The sequence below is a fragment of the Odontesthes bonariensis genome, chromosome 19 (assembly GCF_027942865.1).
Source record: "Odontesthes bonariensis isolate fOdoBon6 chromosome 19, fOdoBon6.hap1, whole genome shotgun sequence".
Classification (NCBI taxonomy): Eukaryota; Metazoa; Chordata; class Actinopteri; order Atheriniformes; family Atherinopsidae; genus Odontesthes; species Odontesthes bonariensis.
The window spans coordinates 26,380,127-26,397,491 of NC_134524.1; the positions used below are offsets into that span (position 1 = coordinate 26,380,127).

The 17,365-nt window shown below is 41.2% G+C and overlaps 1 protein-coding gene across 10 annotated transcripts in view; it reads right to left on the minus strand.

The window, feature by feature from the left end:
- nrxn2b (neurexin 2b) overlaps positions 1-17,365 on the minus strand; it is a 694,839-nt gene that overhangs the window by 102,555 nt on the left and 574,919 nt on the right. For all 10 annotated transcript variants that reach the window (XM_075451532.1, XM_075451531.1, XM_075451530.1 and 7 more), the window contains one exon: positions 15,528-15,709. In XM_075451532.1, coding sequence (XP_075307647.1) covers positions 15,528-15,709 — 182 coding nt within the window. The remainder of the gene's footprint in view (positions 1-15,527; positions 15,710-17,365) is intronic.

Genomic DNA, 17,365 nt, shown 5'->3' on the forward strand with positions numbered 1-17,365 from the left:
GCTTTCTCCTCAGGGCCCCTCACCAAAGTAGACAAGATAAATGTACTCTTTTCCATCCTCTTTCTCCATCTTCTTACATGCTATTAACTTTTTTCTGCCCTTCCCTTCTCTTTATAGCTTCACCCTCATGATGTCCGCTCTCTCTGTTTTGCAGAGCACTGGGACGATGGGGCCATGGTATACACACCTTATCTTTCTCTTTATGTTTCAGTGTGGTTCAGCTACTTGTATTGTGAGCTCTTACTGTGCATATCAGCCGTAATAAGTTATATTTCTACAAAAGCAAGAAATTCTGCATGTTAACTCTTGACAAAAATGACAGCAAAGACAACACAGCCATCATACTTCATACTGCTAAAAAGTTTTTTGAGGAAATACAGCACATGCTTCATGTTGAACAGACATTTTCAAGTTGTGCAGTCATACAGAGCTCATCTGGACTCAGATGGTAATCTCTTTGTCTGTTCATTATAAGTATGTAGACAAATGGAAGAGAGGAGTTGGCACACAGACAAGTTAAAAGAGAAATGGGTAAATTTTGCTCTCCCAGGTGATCATTAAAGGCTGGACTGAACACATACCGACAACTTTGTTCATGGAGCCTAATAATGTATTGATCTGGAAAACCCATCCACTACTTTGCTCTCACCGGATAAAAAGCTAGTGTGAGGTACAAGTACAGTGACCTAAAGTAAAGATAATTGAGAGCGGCTTGTTAACAATATGGTTTTTTTTAAAAATTTTTTATTATAATCAGCACCACAGGTGATCCTAACATGTTTTCAAAAACTTTTCACATGAGACAACAGCCTCATTTTGGACAAATATTGGAAAAATGTATACATTTTGAAGGTCATTTACGTACAGTATGTTAAGATGTTATTCAATAAGAAAGTAAAACCCAATTTATAAGCCAACTTCATGGAAAGCATCTGCTAATGTTCTATTCAAATACTTTATACAGCCCTTTTTGGGCACCTTTAAGCTTGCAAACCACAGTGACAGCCTTTCAGCTACAACAAAGTTTAGATGAACTTGTGAGATCCATACTTAACGATGTTGAAAACATTGTAATTTCTTATTTGTGTACACTTTTCAATCTCATTACGTCACTAACCACGACAGTGTGTGGTCAATTGTGAAACCTGGTTGATGTTATCAACACAGTGTTTGCTTTAAATTCTTTGAGTGTGATGAAGCATGATGTTCTAACAGCATCTAACTCAGCGTGGATGTACATTTTCATTAGGGCTGGGTGAGTTAACTCGTTATTATCGCATTAACTCGTTAATTATTTAACGCCAATAAATATTTTATCGTAAAAGTCTATTGTAAAAGTCTGTTGCTCACAGGCTTTTATTTTGTAAAAGTCTGTTGCTGTCTGCTGCGGAACCGGAAAATGAAGTAATTGTCGGATCCACCAAACATGGAGAAGGGTACAGAACTTTTACTCGGCCATTTTCATTTTAAAGTTCTTCCAGACGGTGGAGTCGACAGAACCAAAGTCATCTGTAAACACTGCCAAGTTGAATTGTCTTATCACCATAGTAGTTCCAGTCTAAAATATCACTTAAAGGCAAAACACACAACTGATAGCAGCAAGTCATTCAAGGAAACAGACAGTGGAGCGAGGCTTCTACATAAAAACTACAGAAAGATGCTGATGTTAAAATTGTGTTTGCATAACAAATGTTATGGCACTTTCATTCATATGGCAGCACATTTAAAGCCATAATGTGTAATATTTCACGTTGTCTATTAACAAATTTGAGTCTTATCATTCACAAGTATTACCTCAATCGTTATTAATTACCTCCATCACAAAAGTGCAGTGTTCTTATATTCTTTATATTCAGCATACGAATGTACATAAGAGTGTTACACTCCAATGAATGTCTCCATGTTGCTCCGCCATTTTAAAACTACGGGATTTGTAGAAGGACATGTCATCAGCTTCGCATTTTCCGTTTCCACATTGGAAACGGAAATTCCACATTGGAAACGGAAAATGCGAAGCTGATGACATGTCCTTCTACAAATCCCGTAGTTTTAAAATGGCGGAGCGACATGGAGACATTCATTGTCCGTGAAATATTACACATTATAGCTTTAAAATAAAACTAAATGCTAAAAGCTATACACTACTTTTGAATTCATTTTTGGATTTTGCGAATAAATGCGATTAATCGTGATTAATCAGGGAAATCATGTGATTAATTAAATTAAAAATTATAATCGTTGCCCAGCCCTAATTTTTATTCATTCTGCTGGAACAAAAAACGACGAGTTCACATTTAGTGAAGTAAATGTTGTTGTGCGCTGGTTGAACAGTCACTTCCTGGATGTGCGGAACACTTTTAGAATTAAAAATCAAGACAAAAAACAGGTACGAGCAGAGGCACTGCTTTGAAGTGGTCATCAAAAGTGTTAAAGACTGTGTACTCACTGTGAATCAGGTCTCTTGGGGGGCAATTAAAGCCGTGCTGTGCACTGCCCTCTACTAACTTTATCTGTCAGTTTTAGTTATGAATAGACATGAGTGGAGTCTACCAATCCGAATGAGGAAGGTGGGCTTTTAACGGAGGCTCCCAATCCCACTTCCCATCCAAAGTTAGCCACCCACTATGAAACATCTAGAATACACTCTGCCCCTGCCCACCTTCAGCTCCCAGGATGCCTCTCCTTTACTCGCAGGGGCAATTAATTAGTGATGTGAAAGGGAAGGAATAATCGATATGCTGTCAGGCTCCCACCGGCTGAGGAGAGCGACCCTGCCAAACCCACCAGGACCCGATCTCATTACACATGGCAGCCCACTCTCCCCTTTGCAAGGCAGCTGCATTTATCAAAGCAACGTGTCTCTCTTTTGCACCTGTTCTCCACGCTCCATCCCTCTGTCCCTCCCCACATGTTTGGCTTTTTCCCCCCCTGACAAGATGAAGGAGAGTAGGTTGCAGAAGTGACACCCATTTAAGGAAGAAAATATGGGGGAGGGGCAGGTGTTATGAATAAGGTAATAAAAAAAAAAGCACAATGTGTGCAGGAGACAGCAGGGCTACCCCTGTAACATCTAACTCTGCATGTATTACAGTGTGTACTGAAGGGCTAATCATTCTTGTAAGCGGATGTGAAGGTGTCTTTAACTGAAGCTGGAACCTGAGTGACACTGTGTGTTACTGACAGTTAGTTAGGAATAAAAGCAGACCGTGTGCTATATGGGTTCATGCACATCTGTGTATTACTTGGGGCGGGGTGTAGAGGATTAAAGCTTCTGCCTCTCCTGGACAGTCTTATCCGCATCACCATCTGCCTTCATCTTGCACCAGCATCTCTCAGCTCCCGACTGCACTCTGAACACCCCACCCTGTGCTCCTCGCCGATCATCTTATCCAAAGCTGCTGTGGCATGTCGGATAATATCTTTTAACTCATCAATAATTATTACTCTCTCAAACCCTTGGGACAAAACATGTGGCAGTCAGAAATTAATTTAAAAAAAGGAAAAATTGTGGTATACTCCACAACACTCCACTCCACACCATATTTGCTCTCACCAGGCAGCAAACAGCGATAAAGAGATCATCGTTAAGCAAATGAACTCATTTCACATTTTGACCATGGGTGTGCTGGTCACTAAAAGCCTCTCTACAGAGGAATAACACTGGCATATCTTGATTGGTATACCCCTGTCTGAATCCTCATTTGTCACTTACAGGGACAGAAGTAGGGGTGCGGCCAAGAGGAGAAAATATAGCCATGCCTCTCTTGCTGTCTCCCACCCTCCTAACGCGCTCTCTGCCCCTGCTCAAACTAGACGGTTGTAGAGAAGGATGGCTCCCTAACGGGTAATCAGAGGCAGGCCTTATTTAATGCTCTGAGTCAGGCCCGGACAGCCAGTGATAGAGGTACAGTAAGGGAGGCCCGCTGTGCTCGGTGCACCAGGCCATAACTGCAGATGAGACACTTCCTGCAGAGCAGTTGGCACACATGCCAGCTGTAAATGGAATGACAGCAATGTGAGAACGGCAGTAAATACAAACAGAAGCGTCTAAAAAGAATACAGCAAAAAAGATGATCCAAGTTCTAGTTCGAAAGGTGCATCTAAACAGGCCATTTCGTGGCTCGTGAAACGCGTGACTCGTGATGTTTGCTCTTCTCTTTGTTAATGACTCATATCTCTGTGTATTCAAAGAGAAAAACAAATCACCTTAGTTTGCTGCTCAGTACATGGTGCTTTTATCGCTAAGATTGAAATCGAAATGACTCCACTATTAAGTCTTTATCAAAGTACATCGCTGATGGCCCGACATGGTTGTTTCTATTTATTTCTGATGATCTTTACAAACTATACGCAAAAAAAGACTTTTCAACTGACGAGGACGAAATAAGAGATGGATTCTCATATGTGGTTTACCTGCTTGTATTGCTGACACAATACATATTGGTACCAATTGACATAAGTGGTAGGAACTCTGAAACATTACCCTTAAGAAATGCCACAATAGGTATTCTACCAAGGCTGAAATGAAGGATTGCTCTTCCACCAGTGCCAGATAATATCTTTTAACTACTGCCATTGTTTGTGTAGAGGAAGAATAAACTGCTACATAACTGCAGCTTTTACATGCAGCTTGTTAAAGCTAAGGCAGGAGAGGTTTGTATCCTTACAGTTACTGATCCTTCTGACTTGTGCACAGATGGTAAAACAATATCACCTGCGTCACAATCTGTTCTGAAAGTACTTGCATTGTATTACATTAACTATTACTTTAACTACAATCTACAGACAGATATTTTCAGCTGCACTGAATCATCAAGTTACCTCAGCTGGGCAAACCTAAAAAAAAAGCACTTTCAGCACACATACAGTGTATTAAAGGAACAGACATTTAAAGCCACATGAGTTGCAGGGTTATTTTAACTTGGTGATGGCTGCAGTCTGGCTTCAAAGGTCTTGCAAGGACATCTGTCTTTTCCAACAGCCACAGATGGAAGATTTATCTGTCAGTAAACCTCGCTCCCTGAATCTAACACCCCAGGTCCTGATGGTGGAAATGTCATGAAGATTGGCAAAATAAAAAAAAAAACAGCCCAAACTCCCAGACGATCAATTTTACTATTGCTAACATCCTGTGAATGACATTATGGGGAATTGGGCCCTTCCTGTCTACTATATCATGGGAAATGGAAATTCCTACTGACAACATGAAAGTTCTTCTGTTCCAACTGGATTCATGCTGTGGGAAGTAAACCCTAAGAGTAATATCAGTGTTGTGAAACTGACCTTTTCATTTTTATCCCATTGGCTTTTCTACCACTGCCAAGTTAATCTAAACTTTCACACTTATTAGCATGCCCCACCAAAGTACACTGAATCTTTGTCGCATTGGTCATAGAACTCCAGAACAAAAGCAAACGCGACAAATTTGTGAACCACAAATCAGCAGTGGATCAGAGAAAGATATACGCATGTAAAGTTAGGACTCGAGCGGGGTCCTGCAATTGCACAGCAAAATTCAACTGCAGAATACACAAAGTTCCAGCTCTTAAACTAATCACAGGAGCATTTTGTTCGAAAGACAAACTGAAATAAATATGTACCAATATTTTAAAAAAAAAACATTGAAAAAGACCAATGTGAGTAATGAAGCCCACAGAAGTACTTTCATATTGCAGTTCCTAACATGCTCATCTGATCAGAGTAGGTGAAAGGTGAACTGAAGTAGTGAGTTTTTATGAAAATGTTTCACCATTCATCCAAAAGGCTTAATTATTTCCACCGACTCTTGGGGACTTGGTGCTACTTAACTTCTCTGGGTGATTAGATACAGATGAACTCCCCACCAGTCACTAAAACTGATGGAGTTCAAATAGAGCAAATTCCCTTCAAGAATAGACTGCAAATCCCTGTGTTTTTGTTTGAGTGCTCAAAATATTCTGACCTAGATGACTGTGCATCTTTCCAGTATTAAAAGCAATGCTGCACTGCATCATTCATGAGTTAGGTCTGCTCACCAACAACCCATTCCTCTGGCATTTTCCAGATTTGTTTCAAAACTCTCAAGATGTCAACTAGACTATTTGCAGAGTTTTCAGATCTACAAAAAGTAAACAATTAGCAAGTGCAAGAAACAAAGGGGGGGAATGGTATGTCCTTTTAAAACAGCCACAGTCAGCAGATTCAACTTAAACATCCCACATCCCACAACCTGGATTTTACATCTCCTAGCCCATGGCCTGATGACAGCATGTCAGGAAGGTGTAGTGAGTGATGTCTTACTCTCTGTTATTCTCAGGAATGGACATAGACATGGAAATCGAAGAAAGCAGTGGCATGAAAGAGGGGGAGATCTGGTAACAGGGGAATGGTCTATAAAGAGACGGGTGGTTTGTTCAAGATAAGGAATAATGTTCTATCACATCTTGGTGGCCTGCTATTATCAGACATGCTCACTAGTTCCCATGATTCAAGTTAGACAGACAGAGACACTCCCTTAGAGTGCCCTTTCCTGTAATAACAAGAAATGGCACTGGCTAGGAAAAGCCATTGATTTAACAATAATTACCTTATTCATAGCTCATGTTGGATTTATTTTCTAAATCACAGAGATCAGGGTATGACAACAATAAAACATTACATTTTCAGAGAACTGTGCCAGTGGAATTTCAAATATGTCAATTGGGGTTAAGACCTTGGAAATCCTGGTTGATTCCACAGAGCCCAACCTAGTGAAAAGTGAATGCTATTTTTCAACACTAGCTGAAGCTATCGAATAAAGCCCCTTGTATTGAACTTCAAGGCCACCATCACTGTTGGAACGTGGAGCTATTTGCTAGTTTGATTGGGTCCGTGAGGCCCCCATCAGGTGAGATGATATGGGGCTACGGCTCTAAGCTTTTCAGGTCTAATTTGCCTGTACTTCTTCCCTCAAAGAGAGACAGGCGTAATTAACAGGACCAAAACCCCCACCACTGGCTGAACAGAGTCATTTAGGGGAGCGACTCGGGAGGAACGGCAGCAAATGAAATGTAATTGCAGTGGGAGCAGAGGAGGCACTGATGTGTGTGTGAGAAGGAGAGAAAGAGAGAATGAAAGGGCCAGACATGAGGGAATGAGGGACTAAATGAAAAACACTGAAGTTAGATAGAGAATATGCACTTCAGAGAAGAGCAAGCAAAAAGAATGATGGATGAGGGATCATGAGCGACAGGTTGAGATAAACAGTGAGGAGCTATTCCTTCAGGTTGGAATAAAGCCCTGTGGTTCATCTAAAGTGACACAAAGTTTTATCCAAGTTAAAGGTGATAGAGAATGGTTGAATGGGGCATTAATCCTTGTTCTGTGATGTGATATGTAGCCCCAAAAAAATTGGTTGGGTCTGTAATGGCTCAGAACCTCCCTAAAAGGCTCTCTGAAACAGCTGTTACTATGCTGGGTTTAGAATGCGTTTTTTTCCCTTATTGGCGTCGTTTCAGAGCTTATCTGGCAACCTCATTATGAAATGCAGGTAGGTGTTGGCGCTATTCGGTTGCCGATGCTTGATTGGCTGCCCTTGCTCTCACTGAAAACAGAGCTATAGAGTAATACACTGACTGAAAAGAAAGCTCAAGCTCAGCAGAATCAGAATTCGTTTTATTGCCATTGTTGGTGAACAGTGTTCACTAACTAGGAATTTGCTGCGGCGTAAGGTGCAAACATGTAACATAGGATATAATAATAAAAAATAAAGAATAAAAATATATGAATATAAAATGTACAACAATACACAGTATCCAATATACAGAGCAACAACAGTGCAGCTTCATTAGTGCAATTTTAATGATGGTAAAGTGACTGGGCAGGTTATGAGGTGATCATGAAGTGTTCATAAGTCCAACTGCAAGGGGGAAAAAACTGTTTTTGTGACGGGAGGTTCTGGTCCGAATGGACCGAAGCCTCCTGCCCGAGGGGAGTGGTGCAAATAGAGAAGGGTCAGCTGTGATCCGACCTGCTCGCCCCATAGTCCTGGAGACGTGCAGGTCATGGATAGATGGGAGGCTGCAGCCGATCACCTTCTCAGCGGAGCGCACACCTCGCTGCAGTCTGTGTCTGTCCCTGCTCGGAATCGTGCAAGCTTTGTGAAACTGTACTCCGTGAAATGCGCAGCGCAAAGGAAAAGTCGGCGCTTGTATGTACTGGGGATGCTGTTAAAAAGAAATAAAAGCCATTGATCGCGAACATTGCTTTCCGGGGGAAGAATATGTAATGATCGTAGTCCGCTTTCACAGCCTTGGAAGGCACACCAGTTCCTGTTTCTCGCTGAAGGGGCGTGTCTGAAACGGGGTGGCTGTGGATTTGGGTGTGTGTGTGTGGGGGGGGGGATTGCTGAAAAAGTGACATCACTTTTTCACAAAAACGGATTGGGGGATATTCTGGGGGATATTCAAAAAAGGGGAGTACTTGAAACAGAGGTTCTGACACTTGCTGGCACTTCGTGTGTACTCCCCACAGCGGGGAGACTCAGAACTAACACCAAAAACGTGAAAAAGACGATTTTGATTCTCTATCCCCTTTAAATAATCTGTTTGATGAAACTACAACAATAAATTGCAGTTGGGTGTGACCATGCCGATATCAGTAATAATTTCATTTTTCCACATACCGCATCATGTGTTTGTTTGGACTGTAGGTTTTGCACAACCTCAGAAGGTAACACTATGTGTGCACAAGTCGCTATATAAATGTAACTGGTGGAGGCCCAGGCAGTGTAGAGGTAAATGTTGGCATATTTACAACTTTCTTGATTTAGTGGACTGAAATACCATCTATGTAGCTGCAGCTCTCGCTATATTTCTTGCCAAAATCCAAACTAAACCAAATGCGAAACTCCTCTGTTGTCTCCAACTTATTTTTTTACATCCTGAGGTCTTGCATGGTCCAAGCTGGCTAGTTTGACCCCTAGTAGAATTCTTCGGTTACAGATGACGTACACACAGGAAATTATGTGAACAATTATGACAACAACGGAGCTTGCTCTTTGATGACCACTTTCCAATTATTTTTGCACCACTAAACTCTCAAATGTGTATTCGTATTTGGAGTGAAGAGTTAAGGCACAACAACCCAACTATAATGCAATATCCCCTTTCAGTGTAATCATGGATAGAAAGTTCTTGCTGACGTTTTGATCAGTTGCCTGAGGAAGAGTTGCAGTCATTCTATAGATCTAAATAAACATAAAACCTAACTTCTGAAAGGCTGATGAGCCATTTTTTGCTCATGATGAGCTATCTTCTCCAAAAAAAATGGTACCAGTGTTGGCTTGGAGCCACAGCGCAACTCAGAAGCAGTTATTTTTATTTAGACCCCAAAAGCTCTGGCTCCAGACCAACCAGACCAGCAAAAAGATTGTGACCGCCATGTTAAAAAGTCCAGAGCCAGCGTTATTGTGTCTAGTTTACTACTTATTACTAAAAAAAAAAAAAATGAACAGCAACATTGATGTGAAGCAAAGCAGTAGTGAAAGAACATGAGTTCAGCTCCTCTCATTTTCCTGCTGCTTAATGTTTCATATCACTGGTTACATTTGTGAATGCTGCCCAATGTGCCGTGTGTTGCAGTTTTCACAATCATCATTTGCAGTTGATATTTAAATTGTTTGCAGCTATGGTTATTAAAATTGTGTTTTGATATTGTCAGCTGGCGTTCATAGATCTTGCCAAATGGCGTGTATGAATCCCATTTGTACTGCTGCTCATAAATTCTGGTTACCCAGTCAATGTTGCAAGAAGTGTTCACAAACACCAACTGCTGTTTAAACAGCATTTATCAACGAGACTGATGATATAAAAATGTCAGTTTGTTGGAAAAACGAGACAAACACTGTAATCTGTTGTTTTTGTGACGATCAAGTGTCGCCCTGCACTGCACTGTACAGAAATTCAGAATACACTACTAGAGAGACGGTCAAACGTGTAAGAAAAGATGTTGGAAGTGAATTAATGACATGGCACTGTGGTGGTTCCCTCCCTCCATCCAGCCATCCATTTTCATCTGCTTATCTGAGGTAGGGTCGCGAAGGCAACAGGTCCAGGAGAAAAACCCAGACATCCCTCTTCCCAGCAACATTCCGCCCCAGTGGCACTGAAGTTCCTGGCTTGAAGAAGCCAACAGAATCACATTATCTGTAAAAAGCAGAGATGCAATCCTGAGGTTCCCAAACTAGATGCCCTCCTTGAGATGCTGTCCATGAAAATCACAAACAGGATCGTGACAAGGGGCAGCCCTGGAAGAGTCCAACACGCACTGTAAAAGTTCAAAACTTTGGTTATAAAGGGACCGGATAGCTCGTAAAAGCGACTCCGGTACCCCATACTCCCTCAGCACCCCCCACAGAATCCCTCAGGGAACAGCCTTTTCCAAGTCTACAAAACACATGTCGACTGGATGGTCAAACTCCCATGATCCCCTCAATAACTCTGCCAGGGTAAAGATCTGGTCCACTGTTCCACGACCTGGACAAAAGCCACACTGCTCCTCCTGAACCCGAGGTTCGACAATCGGTTGGAGCCTCCTCTCCAACACCCTGGAGTAAACTTTCCTGGGGAGGCTGAGCAGTTTGATCCCCCTGTAGTTGGAAAACACTCTCCAGTCCCCTTTCTTAAAAATGGGAACCACCAACCCAGTCTGCCTCTCCACAGGTGTTAACCTAGACCTCCATGCAACATTGAAGAGGCGTGTAAGCCAAGACAGAGCGCCCCCATGTCCTTTGGCATATCACGGCGAATCTCGTCAACTTAGACTTGGCTCTAGCACAAGCCCTGAACCAGCACTGGAATGGTTGTTGATTAAAAAGGGGTATGTGAGACTAAAGCTCCGACAACCCATACTATCAGTGAACTACTATTTGCTTTGGATTTTTATACTTGCCACAGAGCATGATCTGATGTTAACTGATGTTAATTATACCATGCAGTACACCTGTGTGGAAGCATTTATTAGAGTTGGATGTCTCGAGACCGGTCTCGAGACCACTTTTACGTGTTCTCGGTCTTGTCACAGTCTCGACCGTCTTTGGTCTTGGTCTTGTCTTGGTCTCGGATCCCTCGGTCTTGTCTTGGTCTCACTGTCTTGGTCTCGGGAGATTTGCAACAAATAATGTCCATGATACAAAACATAACATTCGATAATGCAACATTAAATTATTTCGCCTTTCACGCCTTTCAAATGCAACCAATCAATGACATGCATGTATTTTGTTGTGATTAAGAAACTGGCGCTCATCCAATCAAAAGACGCAAGTGTAGAGCCAGCGCAAAACTTTAGGTTTACGTCGTAGCTCAGTCTCAGTCAGACCTAGTAGCCTAACAATAATGTCAGCGAATTCCGGCATCATCAAAGTTGCATTTACGGACCATAAAGACATTTGCAGTTTTGCAAAGTGTCTCTCACCGAAACAGCCGGGCCGGGACCACATCAACGTTCACCAGACACCTGGAGCGGAGACACCCGGAGAGGTAAGCTAGCTAGTTGGTACTGGCTCCAAACTCTTTATCCCTACCAATCTCACATGACCAGATCATGCATGTGCTAGTATTATTTATCATGACATGCTCTTCTTACACGCGCGGTATAAATTATTTAGGGACGGATATTTTTTTGCAAGCTTCAGTTCTTTGCAGACTTACTGAAACATTTTTGGCTAAGAGTGTAACTACATGCTAAGTACAGGTAGTTAACGTATCAGTGGCTCTTGGCTACTTAACAGTTTTCACCAACGTTAGATATTTTGGCGAATTCATTGAGTAGAAATACTGTGTATCAAAACCGTGTCAGTGAGCACTTTAAGGCCTGGTACCATGTGGTTTGTTGTTGATTTTGGCATAATATGGTTGCTGACACGCAAGGAAGGATGAGCCATTTGGGTGCCTCGACATTGCTAGGTTAGCACTAGTGGCATTTCTCGCCGATGAAGCCAGATATCAGAGCAGCTGTTTTCGACTGACATTGTGTCATAAAAGCTGTGAGGTAAAAACGTCCTAAAACCAGAGACACTTATGAAGGAGAAAGTACAATTTGACATGTTGATTGTTTAGCGACAGCTCGAAACTCCTTGCAACGAGTTTGATTCACACGCCGCAACTCCTCTACCACTGTCTCGTCATGAATCTTGAGTTTGAATTGACCTGAGCATAATTGCAACTGACACCCATTCTACAAAATGTACAATCATGTTTGATGTGGTTATGGTGGTTAGGCGTCTTGTCCTGTGTTAACTGTAACCAGTCCAGCGTGTAGGGCTACCACAGCATGTTATTATTAGATAGGTAGATAGGTGGATGGATGGATGGATGGATGGATGGATGGATGGATGGATGGATGGATGGATGGATAGATAGATAGATAGATAGATAGATAGATAGATAGATAGATAGATAGATAGATAGATAGATGGATAGATGGATGGATAGAGTAATGTATATGTGTCACACTGGATTGGATGAGGTTATTTTGTATGTAAAGACCTGCACTCATTGATAGATTTAAAATTACTGCATTTGTAAGATACAGTATTTTGTTGTGGTTGAATAGAAACAGATGACTTACAGATTCTTTTCCCCCTATGTTGTAGGTACTTGGAGTACAAATCTCTGCATTGTTCTGTCTGTAGTTGACATAATACCTTCTTAAATTGAATTTAAACTGGGACTGAACCCTCTTACCCCAGTATGCTGCTTTTATTCAATTGATGCAAGTTATGGTGTAACACTAGTTCACTAGCTGTTTTTTCTTTTTTTTTTTTTTGGTCTCGGTCTCGTCTCGACTTTGTCTTGGTCTTGACTCAGTCTGTCTTGGCCTTGGTGTCGTCTTGGTCTCGGTCTTGATACCCTCTGGTCTTGGTAGTGTCTTGGTCTCGGTTTAGGCGGTCTTGACTACAAGTCTAGCATTTATATTCATTGTGTTTCTTTACTTGTGTTTTCAGGTTCTCACTTCAGTTTCTCACCTGTTTTTATAGGATTTACTGCCATTAAAGTGTCAAAGTTCTGAGAAGTACATTTGTTTCAGCTCAGAGTGGTTCCACAAAAATGTGTTTCCAGCAGGGCCTTCAGACAATGTTGAATAAGTAGCTATTACTTTAGTAAAATAACCGTTGTGCTGCTTGAAATAAAAACATTGTTGTTAATTTTTTTTAATTACAATTCTATTATTACATTTTCACAAGAAAATTCTGTTTGCTTCCAGTGTGTTTGAGGGGCTACAGCAATTTTAAAGACCGGGGTGGCAGGAAAGTGACACACTCACTCGCTGTCATACAGAAGCACCATGCAAAGTAGAAAATGTGTGTGTATTTGTTATGTGCATAAACCATATAATACTGTCTAATGTTGTTCTCCAGTGTTGTATTGATATTTATGGATCACTGAGTTATATGAGACTCTCCCCAAACAACCTCTAAAACATGAAAAATAGCAGGAATATTACAGCACATTACAGGAAATCACCCATGACAGATCAGAGTTGCTGTCGTTGACCTCTTATTCATCACCACTCCAACCACCATTTGTTGAGTCCATTATATTTACAACTTTAATCTCTCATAATTACAGTCATTATCAATAGTTACTGCTTGATTTCAAGAGCATTTAAATTGGCCTTGACCCACTTGGTCTATCCAGCAGCTCTGCCCGTTCCCTCTTTTACCTATTCCTCTCTATTTCCCCATCATCCCTCACCCTGTCACTCTCAGTTTACAGAGCACTGGATGAGAAGTGACTCCGGGTCAACTGTGTTCCTGTCGCTTTCAGGCACGGGTAGGCCAAACAAATTGGGGTCACTGCAAAGTGAAGTGGTGTGATCACACACACAAACAGCTGCTTGTTCAGACGGCTGAGGGTAGATAAGTGGAGATACCAGTGATAGTGTCATCTAACTCCTTATTGGTAAAGCATTACTTCTGTCAGCCAATACAGTAAAAAAATACTTAATATCTTAAGTGCGTGACATGATTAGTGGATCACAGTTAACAGGTGCAGTCCAACTTGGTGATTAACCAAAACCCCACCATGAAAATGACTGTGAGTCTGGAGTGTAATATTTGGTAGAGGAAACATAGGGGTCAACAAGACAATTAGAGCCCTGGTAAATGCATTTTTAAATGTCTGCTTTCCCGTAATTGCCATTTCAATTTGTCATTAGGTGTGGGTTTAAATTGCCTTTAAGCCTCTCATGGGAAAGCTTTAAAACCACGATGAGGGTGATAACTAGAAATAAGAAAGACTAGTGCACGATTTGTCATTTTTTGCACTCTGAATAAGATGATACGTTTTAGTGGCTCAAGGAAGGACTTCTATTAAAAAATCGAAATACCAGTTAAAGGAAGTACCTCAACAGTTTGAGCAGTATTGCTATCAGTTTTTATAAAACTGAATGGCAGTGTCATAGTTTTTGTCTTGGTGAACTATGCAAGGCTTTCCCTGAAAAAATTACTGTCCATAGAGACTAATGCACCACCATCCCATCAGAGATAAAGATTTTTGGACTGAGCAAACAAAAAGCTGGATAGACCCTCCCCTGTTCAGTTCGGAGGACACAGCGTTCATGAATTCAGTATTTCAAGATTCAATTTGTCGAACCACAGGACAGTTTTTCACATTGTAACTGGGCTTATGCCCAGAGAAGACAGCAGAGTTTCTGAATCATGTTTAAATACGGCTTCTCTTTGTATAATAGAGCTTCAACGTCAACTTTAACTGTGTTCATGGAGAATGATCTTTGAAAGTGTTCCTGAGCCCATGCAATCATTTCCATGACTCATCATTTATTTCTTTAATGCATCCAATATCGATGTATTGATGTTTCTTGCACACATCTCCAGATTCTCAATCACGTCATGATATTACATACTGTCGATGAAACATTATTTTGATATAACTCTACAAGTTTTAGATTCAGTTTTTTGCAGATTGCTGAATATCTGCCAATTTTACTCCCGAGAGACTCTGCCTCTCAATGCAGCTCTTTTAAAACACAATCATGTTACTGGCCTGTAACCAATTAACCTATTTAGCCATAACATGTTCTTCTAGCTTTTAAAAAAAAAAATCTTTTTAGCACCATTGACTTTTCCAGCCTTTTTTTTTGTTCCTGTCCCAACTTTTGAGATGTGTAGCTGACATCAAATCCAGGATGAGCTCATTTTTTCAAACCAGTAGTGAAATGTCTCACCCACTGTCTTCAACATTCACAATATATCTTAAAAATGTACAATTGTGAATAAATATTGGTTTGTGAGATTTGCAAAAGGTCGCATTCTGATTCTAAGCTACATTTTTACCAATTCTTTTGGAATTGGTGTTGTATCGTGTTCCAAGATAAAACAATGTGTTCTTAAAGGTTTAGGTTTCATTGCTTTAGATGTATATACTGGGTTAATTCCAGAGAAATAGAAACATCTTGCTGGTGCCACAGAAGGGTTTTAAAATATTGGTGTGCTTTCCAGTTCCCTCATCATCCCACCCTGCCCCAAATCAATGTGCCCAGGATCTTACTATGTGCAGCTCCAGGTAATCTCCCAGTCCCTTGGCACTCTCTACCCTGACCAGAATGGCTTCCTTCAGCTGCGTGCTGAAGCCCACTGCCAGCCGGTCTGCCCTTGTGCTCGGCCGGTCATTGGGTGGCCAGGTGTATGTGATGAGGGCTCCGCTTCGCCCGAAAATGTAAGTTGTCCCAGCTGCAAAACACATGAAGAAATAGATTAGTGAGTTGTGACAGTAAAGTAAAACTTCCAAACTCACAAATTCAAATGCAGAATAAGTTCAAACAGAAAGTACACCATGGGAGAGATTTGACTACAAAGAAGAAGAAAGCTGACTTTATGGTCACGTAACTAGACTTTTTTTGTGTCTTTAAGTGTTGTCATACCATTTCAGCTGGTGTTTATGTATTCTCTTCTGATAAGTTCTTTTGTTGTGTCGAGCACATTGTGGAAATAATCTGCATGTTATAATTTGTTCAGTAAAGCTTCCTTTTTAAACCTAGTATATTCAATTTTGTGCAGTAAACATGAGAAAGTTGCAAAGTTAACGAGCAATATATGAGCAAAATGTTTAAAAGTCAACCCTTTCCAGCAGAAAAGCTGAAAATGTGCAGCTTAAATACACGTGAATGACAGGCTTCGTTGTGGTCACCAAGACATTTGTGTTTGTGGCAGTGATTATCATGGTCATGAAGTCAAGTTTAACATTACCGCTACAGCTACATCAGTGTTGGCTGAGGCTTCCCTTTGAAATGCTAATTTGCCAAGTCATTGTAGTTTCAGTTGCCTTGAGTTTTGTTGCATTCAAAATAAGGTGTCCTGACAAACTTTTATGTTGGCTATGCTATTAGTGTACCAGTCACCTGTCAACATCAACAAAATATATTCCTCTGATCTCTCTGTCTAAGGAACTTTGTCTGTATTTGGAGTTCTAGCAGCTAAATTAATAAATAATTAAAAAAAAAAAAGCTAACATTAAAAGCTATCTGTAAACTGAGCAATTTTATGTTTGAACTGTAATAGAGTGGTTAGGACTTGGCTTGGCCGCAGCGAGCTAGATGGGAAAGAAAAATGATGGGCGTTGTCTGTGATTAGCATAAAGTAATGAAACCACAGTGAACCACTCTCAGCACTCGGTGCTGTCTGCCCCCCCTGTGTCATAAATACACACACACACATATACACACACGGATACTAACACATTTACAATATGTAGCTAAATGAATACAAAAGTGAACAAGGGATTTGGTTATATTTATTATGCACACCAAAAACTCACTCACCGACACCAGTGGAATTTCAATGATTCTGTTATTGACAGCACCAACTATTTCCCAGTTGTGTTTCACTGAAAGGACATCGAGAGCATGGACATGAAATCTGGCAAACAGTCCAATTTTCTGTTGTTAGCTTATCAGGAAATTACAGGACTATGGATTCAGATATGCACGGTCTCCCATGGACACAGAATGACACAGCACTGGCTTTTATAGCAGTCCGATGCTTACTTATGAAAGTCTAAGTGTGCGTGCTAAGTTTCTCTGTAGGTGTGGCCAGAGCTGCGAGGATGGAAAGCAGAGGCTGGGATGACTGCAGGGCCAACAGGCCAACAACATCCTCATATTGATGGTCATACACGGGGAAATATCAGCGTGATGAAGAATGGGGACAAGCGGTCCTCATGCACGCACAAACACACTTACTCAGCTACCTGACACTTTCATTATCTAACAATCCACTGGTAGCCATTTAAAATCGGCTGACGCACACTGCTCTCCTCCCTCTGTCTTGCTTCCTTCCCTCTCTCTCCGACTCTTACCAACCCCTGCTCCTTCCACCTCCCCTCCTTTC